This window comes from Seriola dumerili, unplaced genomic scaffold, assembly GCF_002260705.1.
Source record: "Seriola dumerili isolate Sdu_G_001 unplaced genomic scaffold, Sdu_1.0 BDQW01000122.1, whole genome shotgun sequence".
NCBI classification, from domain to species: domain Eukaryota; kingdom Metazoa; phylum Chordata; class Actinopteri; order Carangiformes; family Carangidae; genus Seriola; species Seriola dumerili.
In genome coordinates, this window is record NW_019174377.1 from 2,276,494 (window position 1) to 2,288,547 (window position 12,054).

Below are 12,054 nucleotides of genomic sequence, written 5' to 3' on the forward strand. Positions count from 1 at the left end.
AGTTTAAACAACTTTTAGATTAATTTTTAGGCTTGGAAATATGTGGCATTAAATGGACATTTACCATTTGACTTTATAGACATTTCATGGGCAGTTGGTTTTAAGTTGCTTTATGCTGAGTCTTTTTCCATATGGTGTTTTAACTGTTCTGTGGAGATAGTATATCATGTTTGCTAAAGCAGTATTTGAAGGGAATTTAAAAACACTGCCCCGTGTGAGGCTCGAACTCACGACCTTCAGATTATGAGACTGACGCGCTGCCTACTGCGCCAACGAGGCCTGCAAAGCTGCTTCAGCATGTGTAGTTTAGACTGCAGACTCACTACTGAAAGGGGGAGGTAGAAGCGTCTGTGTGATCGGGGGAGGGAGCGTGTCGTATTTCAGCTGACATGCACAGGGGTGGAGTTAAACGGTAAACACGTGCTCTGGCCTCTCGCAGTAGATAATACTGCAGTTTTGTATGCGTCTCTCTGTGCAGGATTAAAAAGACAGGTTCAGTCATTAAGAATTTTAAGCCATTACACCTAGAAATCTGAAGCAGCCTCTGTTTACAAAAAACAGACTGAACACAGCAGCTTATACAGAAAATAATGCCTTGGGAAACATTTGACAAGAAGCACTGTCCTATTTGTTTGGGCTGTAATTAGCATAGAGAGAATTGGCAGTAATTATGTTGTCTACACTTACAAGTGTTGTCTTCCTTTCTGCATCTACCACCACAGTTTCCCTTCCCTGTTGCTGCTTAATTGTAGCTGCTAAGTTCCCTCGCACAGTCTGTTTGTGTGGAGTTTATTTTATACAGCACTGATTTGGTGAGCTGAAGTTTCAATGAAATTTGGTACTGCAGTTTAAAACGTGTAATTTATTATTATGTACACACAGGATGTATCTTTGGGCTACATATATTCTAGCCTGCCTTAATAGATGATTTAAACATGCAGTTAGCAAAAGTCCTAGAGCCACTGCGTTTTCAAAACAGTTAAAAGAAAGCAACGTTAGGTCCTTTAAGACATGTTAGATTAACAGCCAGTTAATCAAATACTGTTCTGTTCTTTCATGTTGTGGTAGATATTTTGATTGTGGGTGAGAACCAGTTCTTGATGCCTGGAGTCATGAAACTGGTTTCTTCTTGCATTAGATACATTTTAAAGTGTGCGCTATGATTCAGTTCTCCAGACAAATATAGACTTTAGAGATTTTTTGATTATAATTGACAATTACTCAATATAGGATTTCCTAATCTCTGTCATGTTTTTATGGCTGTTTTTATTTGTATTTGCCAATTCCAGTCATTCCCTGGAAGTCTGCCCAATCTTCTATTTTTTGTTTCCCACATAAGACTGATCTTAGGTCAGACAAAGAAGTCACTTTCACAACAACCAAACCGTCTTAACAAAACCTGTGACTGAAATGGGAGCTCTCATGTGAGTCCTAAACATTAACATGTGAATGAACAAAAAGAGATGCTAATGATCAGGTTATTTCTTAAACTGCTTGCTAAACTATGGCCCCATTTAAATGTAAAAACGCTTCCCATCCACACTGGTCAAAATTTTTGTAAAGATATCCATCCATACTGAAAAAAACAGAGCAATAGAAAAATGTTCTCTTCTTCCCCTCAGTTGACACACCATATAACAGGCATTATTTGGTCTGGATAACCTGGTTCTTGAAAGGCTAAATCTCCATCCTGTAACCTCCTGCTTTCAATGATGACTTATTTTGCATTTGAATATACCTAAACACAGAAGTTGGTCCTATTGTTTTCAAACAACAGGATTTAAAAAGTGATTTGAACATGGCTCATAAATGCTATGTGTTGACCAAAATAAATTGTAAATCCTGTACTGTTTTGCTACTGCACTGAGTTGTTAATCAAATCGCTACTTGTTTTTATTTTATGCTGCTTTGTCATCTGACAACATTAAAACATACAGCAACATTCAAGCCGTATAAAATGGCCAGGAAGACTTGGTGCCATAATTCAATATTGCCTAATGTCTTCAATTCTGTCTGGCTTTAAAAACATTAGTTTATAGTGATTCAATGAGTTGTATTACTTTTATGGAAACAGTTGGTTGGCATTCTAAAGACTATTTTCTGGGAGTAAGGCATGGCGCTGTGGCTTAGTTGGTTAAAGCGCCTGTCTAGTAAACAGGAGATCCTGGGTTCGAATCCCAGCAGTGCCTTTTCTGTAGGTCAGTGCAGGTACCCCATTTGTAACAATCCACAGAGAAATGACAGGGAAGTGAAGGGACTGTCTGCAAGAAAGATAGATAGGCAGATCCGCAAGCCATAAACAGCTGTGTATGTGTGTCTATCTGCCTCTCTGTGCTGGTTTTGAGGCATTATTGTGAATGTTCTGATTATTACATGTAAAAAAAAAATGTTCTCTTTGTGTCATTTTTGGAACTATCTTGTTACAGCCTTGTTATGCAGTCTCACTGAAAACAATGTCTCAGAGAGAAGAAACACAACACACATTAGCTAAAGAACAAAAACACATACTTGCAAACAGTATCAGAAACAATCCAGATATCTTAAAAGAGATCCAAAGTTTAAAGAAAATTTTGTGTGGTGTATCACAATTTAGCTAATACTGTTTTTTTTTTTTTTGAGAAGAGATATTAAATATAATATTATCACAGTATCTTATTTACGTAGTATCGTAATTAGTATCATATTTAATTATAAGTTGTCTAATTCATGTCAAACTAAAGACCATTCTTTTTGGGTCATTGACATGGCGCTGTGGCTTAGTTGGTTAAAGCGCCTGTCTAGTAAACAGGAGATCCTGGGTTCGAATCCCAGCAGTGCCTTTTCTGCAGGGTCAACTGAGATGCAAGTGAGGTACCTTCCGTCATCAGACGATGTATCTTAGGCTCTTTGCTGTTGTCCATGTACCAACCAATTTGCCATGATGCTTGTGCTGATTTATTTGGCTTGATTTCCCATTCATGCATTAAATTATTATTATAATTAGTAGTAGTAGAAGTAGTATTAAATTGATATTAAATTGAATTTGTTTGCATCTGCCCGACAAGACATGCATGTGCACACACTTCAGTATGTGGTGTGTGTGTATCACGAGTTAGCTAATACAGGTGAGCAGTAATTTTCCTTTGAGAAATTATGTTACATGAGTATCATATTTAAATACAAGTAGTCTAATTTATATGAAAATATGATATAAGGTTAAATGTCTTCAACTGGTGAGGTCATCTGCAGTATACATGCTTTGTTCATTCAGCACACATGGCCAGTACATTTATCTCTCTGTGTAATCGTGATCTAATGTTATGTTTTTCATTCTGCACATTCCTGGGCTGTGATAAGAACTTTCACTGTCTCTGCTGCCAGGATGTTATGTGACGTTGAGAGGACGAGAGGGACGTTTGTGCATTTTGTCGGTCAGAACTGGAACAATTTTTTTATTTCTTGTTTTAAGGAACTGTCAGTCAATAAACAAACAGAATTTTGTTTATTCTTTTGTCCACTCCTGAATTGTATAAGGGGACTGAACGTGTTACACTTTGTGCTTTTGTCATTGCAATGCAGAAACTATTAACGAAACACATCAGATTTATAGATTCTTCCTCCTGTGTTTAATATGTTTACGTCTTTCCTCTTCACCTTTTTCAAACACTTAAACAAATCTCTGTCTGTGTCTCTCTGTAGGAGCTACAGTCTGAAGAAGGGACAGCTGGAGAGGGACTATGCACAGGTAAGATCGACTTGACTCATGCTGTATATGTGCTCAGCTGCATGTTTACAGACATGATTGAAAGTTGCCAGTTTAAATCTGAAATCTTGGAGAATGTGAATGAAGGAGGAGCCAATGGGAAACACTGTGATCTCCCAGAATAACTACTGAGACCTACTCGCATCTATCCATGTTGCAATACAGCTTTACTTGCTCACGCTTAGTGTTGGAGTTCAGAACAACTATAAACACTTTTGATTTCCAATATGGTTGTACAGCATGTCTCAAGACTTACTTCTGAAAGGCCATAAACCAGCCTTCATGTGTTAGTCTGAGATTCAGTTCAATAAGTTGCTTTTGTGAAACTCTATTTTGAGGTTTCCTAAACCTGAACATTGCTTTGTTACAGGCCATTGACATGTCTCTGTGGCCTATTTGGTTAAAGCGCCAATCTAGCAAATGGGAGATTCTGGGTGTGAATTTCAGTCGTGCCTTTTCAACAGTCACATTTTGTTGTATTTGTCTTGTGGGTGAGAATGGGCAATCATCTCCGAATATCAACTTAACTCCTGTGCAAATGTAATGCTTTGAAAATGCAGTTTAAAATTATGTACAGAGGACTTGTAAGGATTTATCTGATAGGTCCAGGTTTGTCAACTTTTGTGGCCTGAGATTATACTTGTATGTCTTTGTAGCTTTTTAAATTGTATTTTTTTTTTTACTTTGAATATATAAACAATTGCCAGTACATCAGCCTTAGAATTCTGATAAAGCCTGACCCAAAACCTGCATTAATTGTCTAACGTTTTACGGTTAGGGTTAAAACTGTTAAAACTGAGCATATTATCCACAGATGATAAGATTAAACCTTATAAAAATAGCCAGTAAGAATCCAAATATTTTGTGGTCTTACTCCATTGTCCATTGTTATTTCTAAATTAAAGGCAATCAGTTAATAGTGATTCAGTTTAATATGTTGCTTTGTTGAAACTCAGTTTTGAGGTTGCCAATTTAAACATGGCTTCTTAACCAATCTTTGACAAGGTGTTGTGACGTAACTAGTCAGTGTGCCACTCTTACAAACAGGAGCTCTAGGATTCATATCCTATCAGTACCTTTCCTGCAGTGCAGCACACTTGTACTTGAGGAGATTGGTGGTTGCTGAAAAGGGAAATGTGAAGTACTAAACAAATGTCAGTGCATTACTTTTAGAACTCAACTGAAGCCTGACCACAAGGCTCTGACCACAAGGCATTAATCACAGTTAAACTTGGCAGTTCAGCACATTTGTCACAGATTGAACTTAAATTGGTTAAACCGTTAAATGAATGCTTTAGGGTTTTTTTGTTTCAGGCAACCTACCACAGTCAGAATATGTGAGTAGCCAAACACATCAGAAAAGATTAAGAAACTAAATAAAATGTGTGAATGTTCAATGAAGGTCTTGAGTAATGGTTCAGTCCATCCTAAATTGCCACTTTACTTTTGGAGAGCCAAGTTTTCCCCTTGTGAGGCCTCAAGAAAAAATTTGGCAAAGCAGAACTGATAATTGGCAAACCCCTCATGTAATTAGAGCACCATCTATTCAGATAGCATGCTTTAATCCCTTTTTAAGATTTGCCCCCCTTTTTATGGTATGATTCGCAGAACTTTATATCAAAAAACATTTTTTCTTGCAGTATATATTGAGTCACTGTAAATGGAATAAATCACAAATTCAGCTACATCACAAGGCTACATTACTTAAATTTTCAACCTATCGCTGTTTCTTTTCTTTTAATACTTAAGTGAAATTGTGAAATAGTTGTAATGCTTTTAATCTAATATATAATATTCTGTATTGCTGCAAAAAGCCATTGTGAAAACTTAAATTGTGTTGGTGTATATACAACTGTATGTAGATTTATGTAGCCATATGAAGCATCTCTTCCAATCTGTTGATGAAAACTGAATGTATGCTTGATCACCTCACTGAGTTCAGTGTTACCCATACAGTGATTTATTTGTCATGGCCATATCAACATTTCCCACTACATATTGATTTTCTGATAGATTTTTTTTTTTACTATTTCAAATGTGTAAAATCTTATTTCATTGTAGACCGATGCGCACACGCATTGATTCGCTCAGCTACTCCTTGTCCCGCTCTCTCTCTTTCTCTCTCTCTCTCCCACAAACACATTGTCAATGGACCGTCTGTCATAATTGGACTGGCCATCAGGAGCACCGGGAGAAATCCCGCCACATTGGTGGGTCGTGAAAAAAATCCATAAAGTTTTTCCATCCCTCTCTGTCTCTTTACCGTCTCTCTCTGTGTGCACATGAGAGTATGCCGTGTGCGTGTGCGGGGACTGGGTTCAGTGGCCAATCACAATTTGTAGTCAACCTTCAACAACATATTTGTTTGACACAATGTAAAGCAGTCCGTAATCTTATTTGTCAGAAAGTATACTTTCAGACAAATAAGATTAGCCTAAACACTGTAGTTAAAATATGATTGAAAATAAGATTTTGAGGGGAGGTACATACTGTAGCCAACATAGATAATGAGCTTCCTAAAATCAGACTTGCTCATTTCTTTTTGATTAATTCTTCAAATGAATAAAAACTCTCACATGTTCTGCAGGCTGCATTTGGAATCACTTCCCATATTCCTGTTTGGTTATTCACAGATGTTTCAACTTTTGTTTCTTGCTCTTTCTCTTTTTCTTCAAGGCATTCTTTCTTGCTGTTTTCAGATTTATGAAATGCTGCATGGTAATCGTGAATCTTAGAGACAGCTAAGGGTTTTTGCATATTAATAAGCCCTATATCCACTCAGCAAGGCGTTGCCATTTTTCAGTGTATACTGCTTCTTATTCTTGCCACTAGCAATTCTACCTACCAAGCAGCCCTAAATGATCTCAGTGGTCTGAGTAAACTTCTCTAGCAGGCAAGATTTCAATCTCAGAACTCCCACTTCCCAACTAGAAGGTCTGATCTCTGTACTGGTTCATACAGCCACAATCTGTCCTCCTCTTTTTCTTACTGAGGGCTTAAAGCCAGGCGGACCCAAGTAACAGCGTAAACTCATTCAGTAGCTCCTGGGGAGATCAGAATTGGCATTTTATACAGCTTTCTAACATTTCATATACAAAATGACCAATCAAATAGAAAATCCCAATGAAATCATTAGTTGTTGCCCCATTAACATCCACTACTGGTCTTACATCAAGGAAAGAGTTGCTTTACTGTATTGCTTTAAAATGCTTCTCTAATTTTATTTTAAGATTTACGTTTTTAGACATTGAACTTGAATCGCATTGAAATAAGACAATGCTAATGTTGATATGAATTAAACATAGCTTTTGATCTCTTGAAACTGAAAACTATTTCAAGCTAAAGGGCTATATCATCAACTATGACATCAGTATTCAGACTTGAGGGAAGATATTTCTTTATACTTTTTCAACACAGTGGGAATGACTGAAGACCGCCTGCTTCCTCACCATAAAATTATTTTCACCCATAAGACAGACACTTTGTAGTGTGCTGCAGATTTGTCAGGGCACACAAAACCAAAATAACTTTCCCAGTAGAAGTCTGCGTCAGCATACTCGTCTTACTAAGCATTAGTTGAGCGATGTCTAAGTAGAAACCAAGCAGGGCCTGTCGCCAACAATGTGAAAAACTGTCTGATTTCTATTATATTTTGAGGCTGTTGAGCTTAAGCTCCCTTCACATGCACATTTACACACACATCCATACAGACTGTGAAAAAATGCTCTCAGCTGCAAAATCCTCCTGTAGTGTAATGAAAAACATTCTAATACATTATCCATCCAGCTCTTAACTAGATATTAACATATTCACTCTATGCAGCTGTCCACACAAATAGCTTTTATTTGTAGCCCTAATATCCATATATATACAGTATATACACAAGAGAGGATGTGATGGAGAGAAGGGAAGAACGAGGAGAAAAGTGCTTGTGTGTGTGTGTGTGTGTGTGTGTGTGTGTGGTTCTTCATTTGCATGTGGTTTGAATGATTAAGTGTAAATTTCCTGTGGTCAACCTCTCTGGTTTCAGACACTCATTATCTCCCCCTCTCCCTCTCTTTGTTTTGTTCTTTCTCTGTCTCTCACTATTCTCCCTCTGCACTGTCTTGTTCACCTTAGAAATAGAGGTTGCCTAGCAACAACCCCCCTACTCAGTAGGACAATGGATTCCTTCCTAATTGTAGGTGTGTGCATGTATGTGTGTGTAGTAATGTGAGGGAATGTTGGAGAACAGGGATTTCTTTTATAGATGCTTGATGAATGGGAAATAGATTTTGTTTCAACATCTGATAAGCAAACACATTCTTTGTCCCCCTTTCTCTTTTATCACAATAGCTTTATACACAATAGCAATAGCACAACAGCATTTTATTATGGCACATCTGCCCTTGCCTCTTGTCTCTCTCTCCACTAGACACTCAGGTGGTCGACCGCTGGCGGTTACTCAGGGAAACTCTGCTCACTCATTGGCCTCCTTGCTGGCAACACAGACAGAAATCCAGCCAGTCAGCTGGTCCAACATAGAGACAGACAGAGAGAAAAGTGAGAGGAACAGGGGGCAAGCTGAAAGGGACAGACAGAGAGGCAGGGAAAGAGACAGACGCAAGCATTGACAAAACAGAGAAAGAGCTAGTGAAAAAGAGCAGAGTGGTAGTGTAGAGAGGGCAACAGAGCGAGAAAGAAAGTGAAGATGCTGTCGTTTAAACTTTGTCCTTTCACTGTGTCAGACCAGACATCCCCTCTGTGAAGGAGCAGGCCACAATTACCAGCCGTCAATCAAAAGCTCAGTGTTTCTCTATCTGTCTGTGTGTGTGTGTGTGCGTGCGTGCGTGCGTGCGTGCGTGCGTGCGTGCGTGTGTGTGTGCGTATGTGTGTGTGTGTGTGTGTGTGTGTATGTGTGTGCGTATGTGTGTGCGTGTGTGTGTGTGTTGGCTATTTGTCCTGTATCCCCCTCCCACAATCAACATTACTGGAATAGTTTTAGGCTGGGGTCACACTTCACTGTACTGCCCAAAAAGGCCAGCCTGCTGTGGCCGTTGCTGTGTGCCGTGTCCCTCCGCACACCCAGAGTGCGCTGTTACATGTAAATCAGCTGTAACATTATGGGTTTTTTCATGGTCTTTAAGTTCTGTAACAAAATTACCCTCAGTAGATAAACTGCAAATGTTCTTTGTATTTACATTTTCTTTCTTTCCTTCTCCACCTCTTCTCTCTGTATTCCTCTTACTCTTTCTCCTTTCCATACATTTACACATAGTGTACACAGTGCGTAGTGGCACACATGGGTTATCTTAATATTCATGTATTTATCTCTATATGTCCAATATTGCACCAATATTTGATCTACATTGAGTTTGACAAGGTTAATAGATGGGAAATAAGTCAGAGGACACAAGAGATAACAATCAGGAAATTGGTGATTTCTCTCTTATCTCCGTTTTCTCACACACAAACACTGACACATATACATACATCACACGCAATACCATTTTCACAACATGTCATTGCTGTCTGTTGCAATCCTTTTTTTTAAAGAACAAACGCTGTCTTCTTCCTCAACCATTCACCTTCCTCTCACTTATACCCTGACTTTACCACAGCTTACTCTGCAGATGTGGATGACAAAGACAACCTAACCTATCACACACACACACATGCACACACACGCACACACATAAGCAAGGCAGAGAGCTTCGAGGCAGAGAAGTGCAGACAGGAAGAGACGGGAGTGAAAATCAAGTATATTGATTCTGCAGGAAGTTGAGAAAGTAAGGGGGTTGAAAAGACAGACACACAAAGGCAAGAGGAAATCAGAAAGAGACAGCAGCAAAAGTGACAGAGCCAGAGACAGGAGAAAATAAGAGAGTGGAGGAGCGAGAGTAAACAGAAGGAGGAAGTATCAAGGTAACTTTCAGCTGTTGCAGTTGTTTGGCAGTTTGAGCAACTGAGAGAACAGGGACGAACAAATGGAAAAAGCAGAGTTGTGAAGGGATGTATGAATCATAGAAACTGACTGACAGTCAGTAATAAATTATGATTTAACAATATCCTCAGCTCTTCTTCTTGTTCTCTACATTTCTTTATTTCTTCTTTAAACAATACTTAATACAGTACCTCTCAATTATATTCACTCCAGAGGGATCATCAGTTGCTGTTGTTTTAGACAGTTAAGACAAATTTTGTTTGTGGAGAGTGAAAGTCAACAGTAGCCACACAAATTAAGTCGCGGAGACCATTTTACAGTGATGCAAATAATTACAGGCTATTGGCTCACTAACTGACATACTTAACTGACCATGCTTAAACATAATAGTCAACATTCAATGTTTCTTCCTCTTCCTTTTCATTTTTCTATCAACTCTCTCTCTCTCTCTCTCTCTCTCTCTCTCTCTCTCTCTCACACACACACACACGCACCGGTCTCCTCAGGATATCCTGCTGTCTGGGTGCCCTGTTTGCCACTCTGATCACAAAAACAGGAGGTATGTGTGTGAGTGTGCCTGCTTTCTCTATATGTGTTTGTGTGTGTGTGTGTGTGTGTGTGTGTGTGTGTGTGTGTGTGTGTGTGTGTGTGTGTGTGTGTGTGTGTGTGTGTGTGTGTTACAAGGAGCAGTTCCACCTTAGCCAGACCACATAGAAAGGGCAGAGGGGTTGCCATAGCAACGTGCTGTTCAGGTGGTTGTCAGGTGATGACAGCAGAGAAAGAGGGATGGAGGGATGAGATGTCCTGCAGAAAATAAAAAGAATGGTGCTGGTGGAGGGAGGACTGAGATACAAAGATGGAAAATTAATGAAAGTGTAGAGGAAAGAGGAAAATGAAGAAAAAATTGAGGAGATAGAAGGAGAAGCAGAGATAGAGTGGAAATGGAAAGAGGGGAATCCAGAGGGAGGCAGTGAGGGGAAAATGAAAAAGCATCAGAAACCCTCCCAAGTCTGCCAACAGCACTTCAGTGAAGCCGTCACAAATCAGTCACTCTGTGTGCTTCTCACCATTCAGTCATTGCCAAGTTTAGCTGCCATTGCTCTTGCTCGGATAGCAGGCCTGTCACCATAGACTCATCTCAAGAGGCTCTAAATTGTGTGTTGGCATTAAAAGGTAGTTACTGGTCGCTGTAATTATTCTTCCTGTTCATCGTGGCTTTGAAGTGACCCCTTCCTAAGACTATTCTAATGTAAAAAAATGGGGGTCAACCAGCAGTAGAATTTACTGGGGATTCAGTGGGAACATAGGCAGACTCTGTATCAGGGATAATATTCGACAAGTTGTATGTATGTTCCATGATTGTGGTCACGTAGGGTGGTCGAATCCATGACAACCATGACCACTTGGCCACCAACAAAATGCCATATGTGATCAAACTAAAAATATCAGTCGTTTATTCACACATATAATTAATATTGATCAGGCTTTCCTAAACATCATAAAACTAAGTTCCTGAGAATCACAAGTCGTTTGCTTTGCTAGGAACATCTAGCTGAATAGGAAGGGGTTTACAAAGCTCAACCAGGAGTTTTTTTAATCGTGACAATTCCTGTCGATCTCAGCAACAGAGAGTCACAATGCCGTCTCCTACACAACATCATCAAAACTGTCTGTCCAGCTTAGATAATGTTGCAAAGAGCTCTCTCACACACATACACAGATTGAGAGAATTGTTGTTGGTTGTTACACAAATAACCCTAGTTTTCCATTGACTTTTCTTCTGTCCCCAGTTTCTTACAGTGGAGTAATGTAAGGGATCTGTGCATAGTCAATATGAACAGGAAGAACGATTACAACAACCAGTAACACTTGCATTGTGCATGTGGCCATATGAGCATTAAGATAGACTTGAATAAATGTAAACTTATGCTTTATTGAACTCTCATATTCTCCACAAGGGGACTCTAATGAGGGCTGATTCCAGATGTCTGACTGGACAAAGACCAAGATATCTCTTGTCATGTGTTACTGTCAGTGTTTCCTATACATTGATTTTATTTCAAATGGCCAAAATCTGCTTTAATTGTAGGGCTGTGCAAAATGCATTGACTCGCTCAGGCCCTTCTTGCCTCTCTCTCTCTCTCTCTCTCTCTCTAAGGGGACTCTAATGAGGGCTGATTCCAGATGTCTGACTGGACAAAGACCAAGATATCTCTTGTCATGTGTTACTGTCAGTGTTTCCTATACATTGATTTTATTTCAAATGGCCAAAATCTGCTTTAATTGTAGGGCTGTGCAAAATGCATTGACTCGCTCAGGCCCTTCTTGCCTCTCTCTCTCTCTCTCTCTCTCTCTCCCTCTCCCTCTCCCTCTCCCTCTCCCTCTCCCT

General features: G+C 39.3%; 1 protein-coding gene and 3 non-coding genes across 5 annotated transcripts in view; 3 read left to right on the forward strand and 1 right to left on the reverse strand.

Moving 5' to 3' along the window:
* fchsd2 (FCH and double SH3 domains 2) overlaps positions 1 to 12,054 on the forward strand; it is a 66,194-nt gene that overhangs the window by 15,745 nt on the left and 38,395 nt on the right. For both annotated transcript variants that reach the window (XM_022748495.1, XM_022748496.1), the window contains exon 3: positions 3,679 to 3,724. In XM_022748495.1, the coding sequence (XP_022604216.1) occupies positions 3,679 to 3,724 (46 nt within the window). The remainder of the gene's footprint in view (positions 1 to 3,678; positions 3,725 to 12,054) is intronic.
* On the reverse strand, positions 207 to 279 carry trnam-cau. The gene has a single exon. It is a non-coding gene; the product is annotated as a tRNA-Met (tRNA).
* trnat-agu lies at positions 2,116 to 2,189 on the forward strand. The gene has a single exon. It is a non-coding gene; the product is annotated as a tRNA-Thr (tRNA).
* trnat-agu lies at positions 2,746 to 2,819 on the forward strand. The gene has a single exon. It is a non-coding gene; the product is annotated as a tRNA-Thr (tRNA).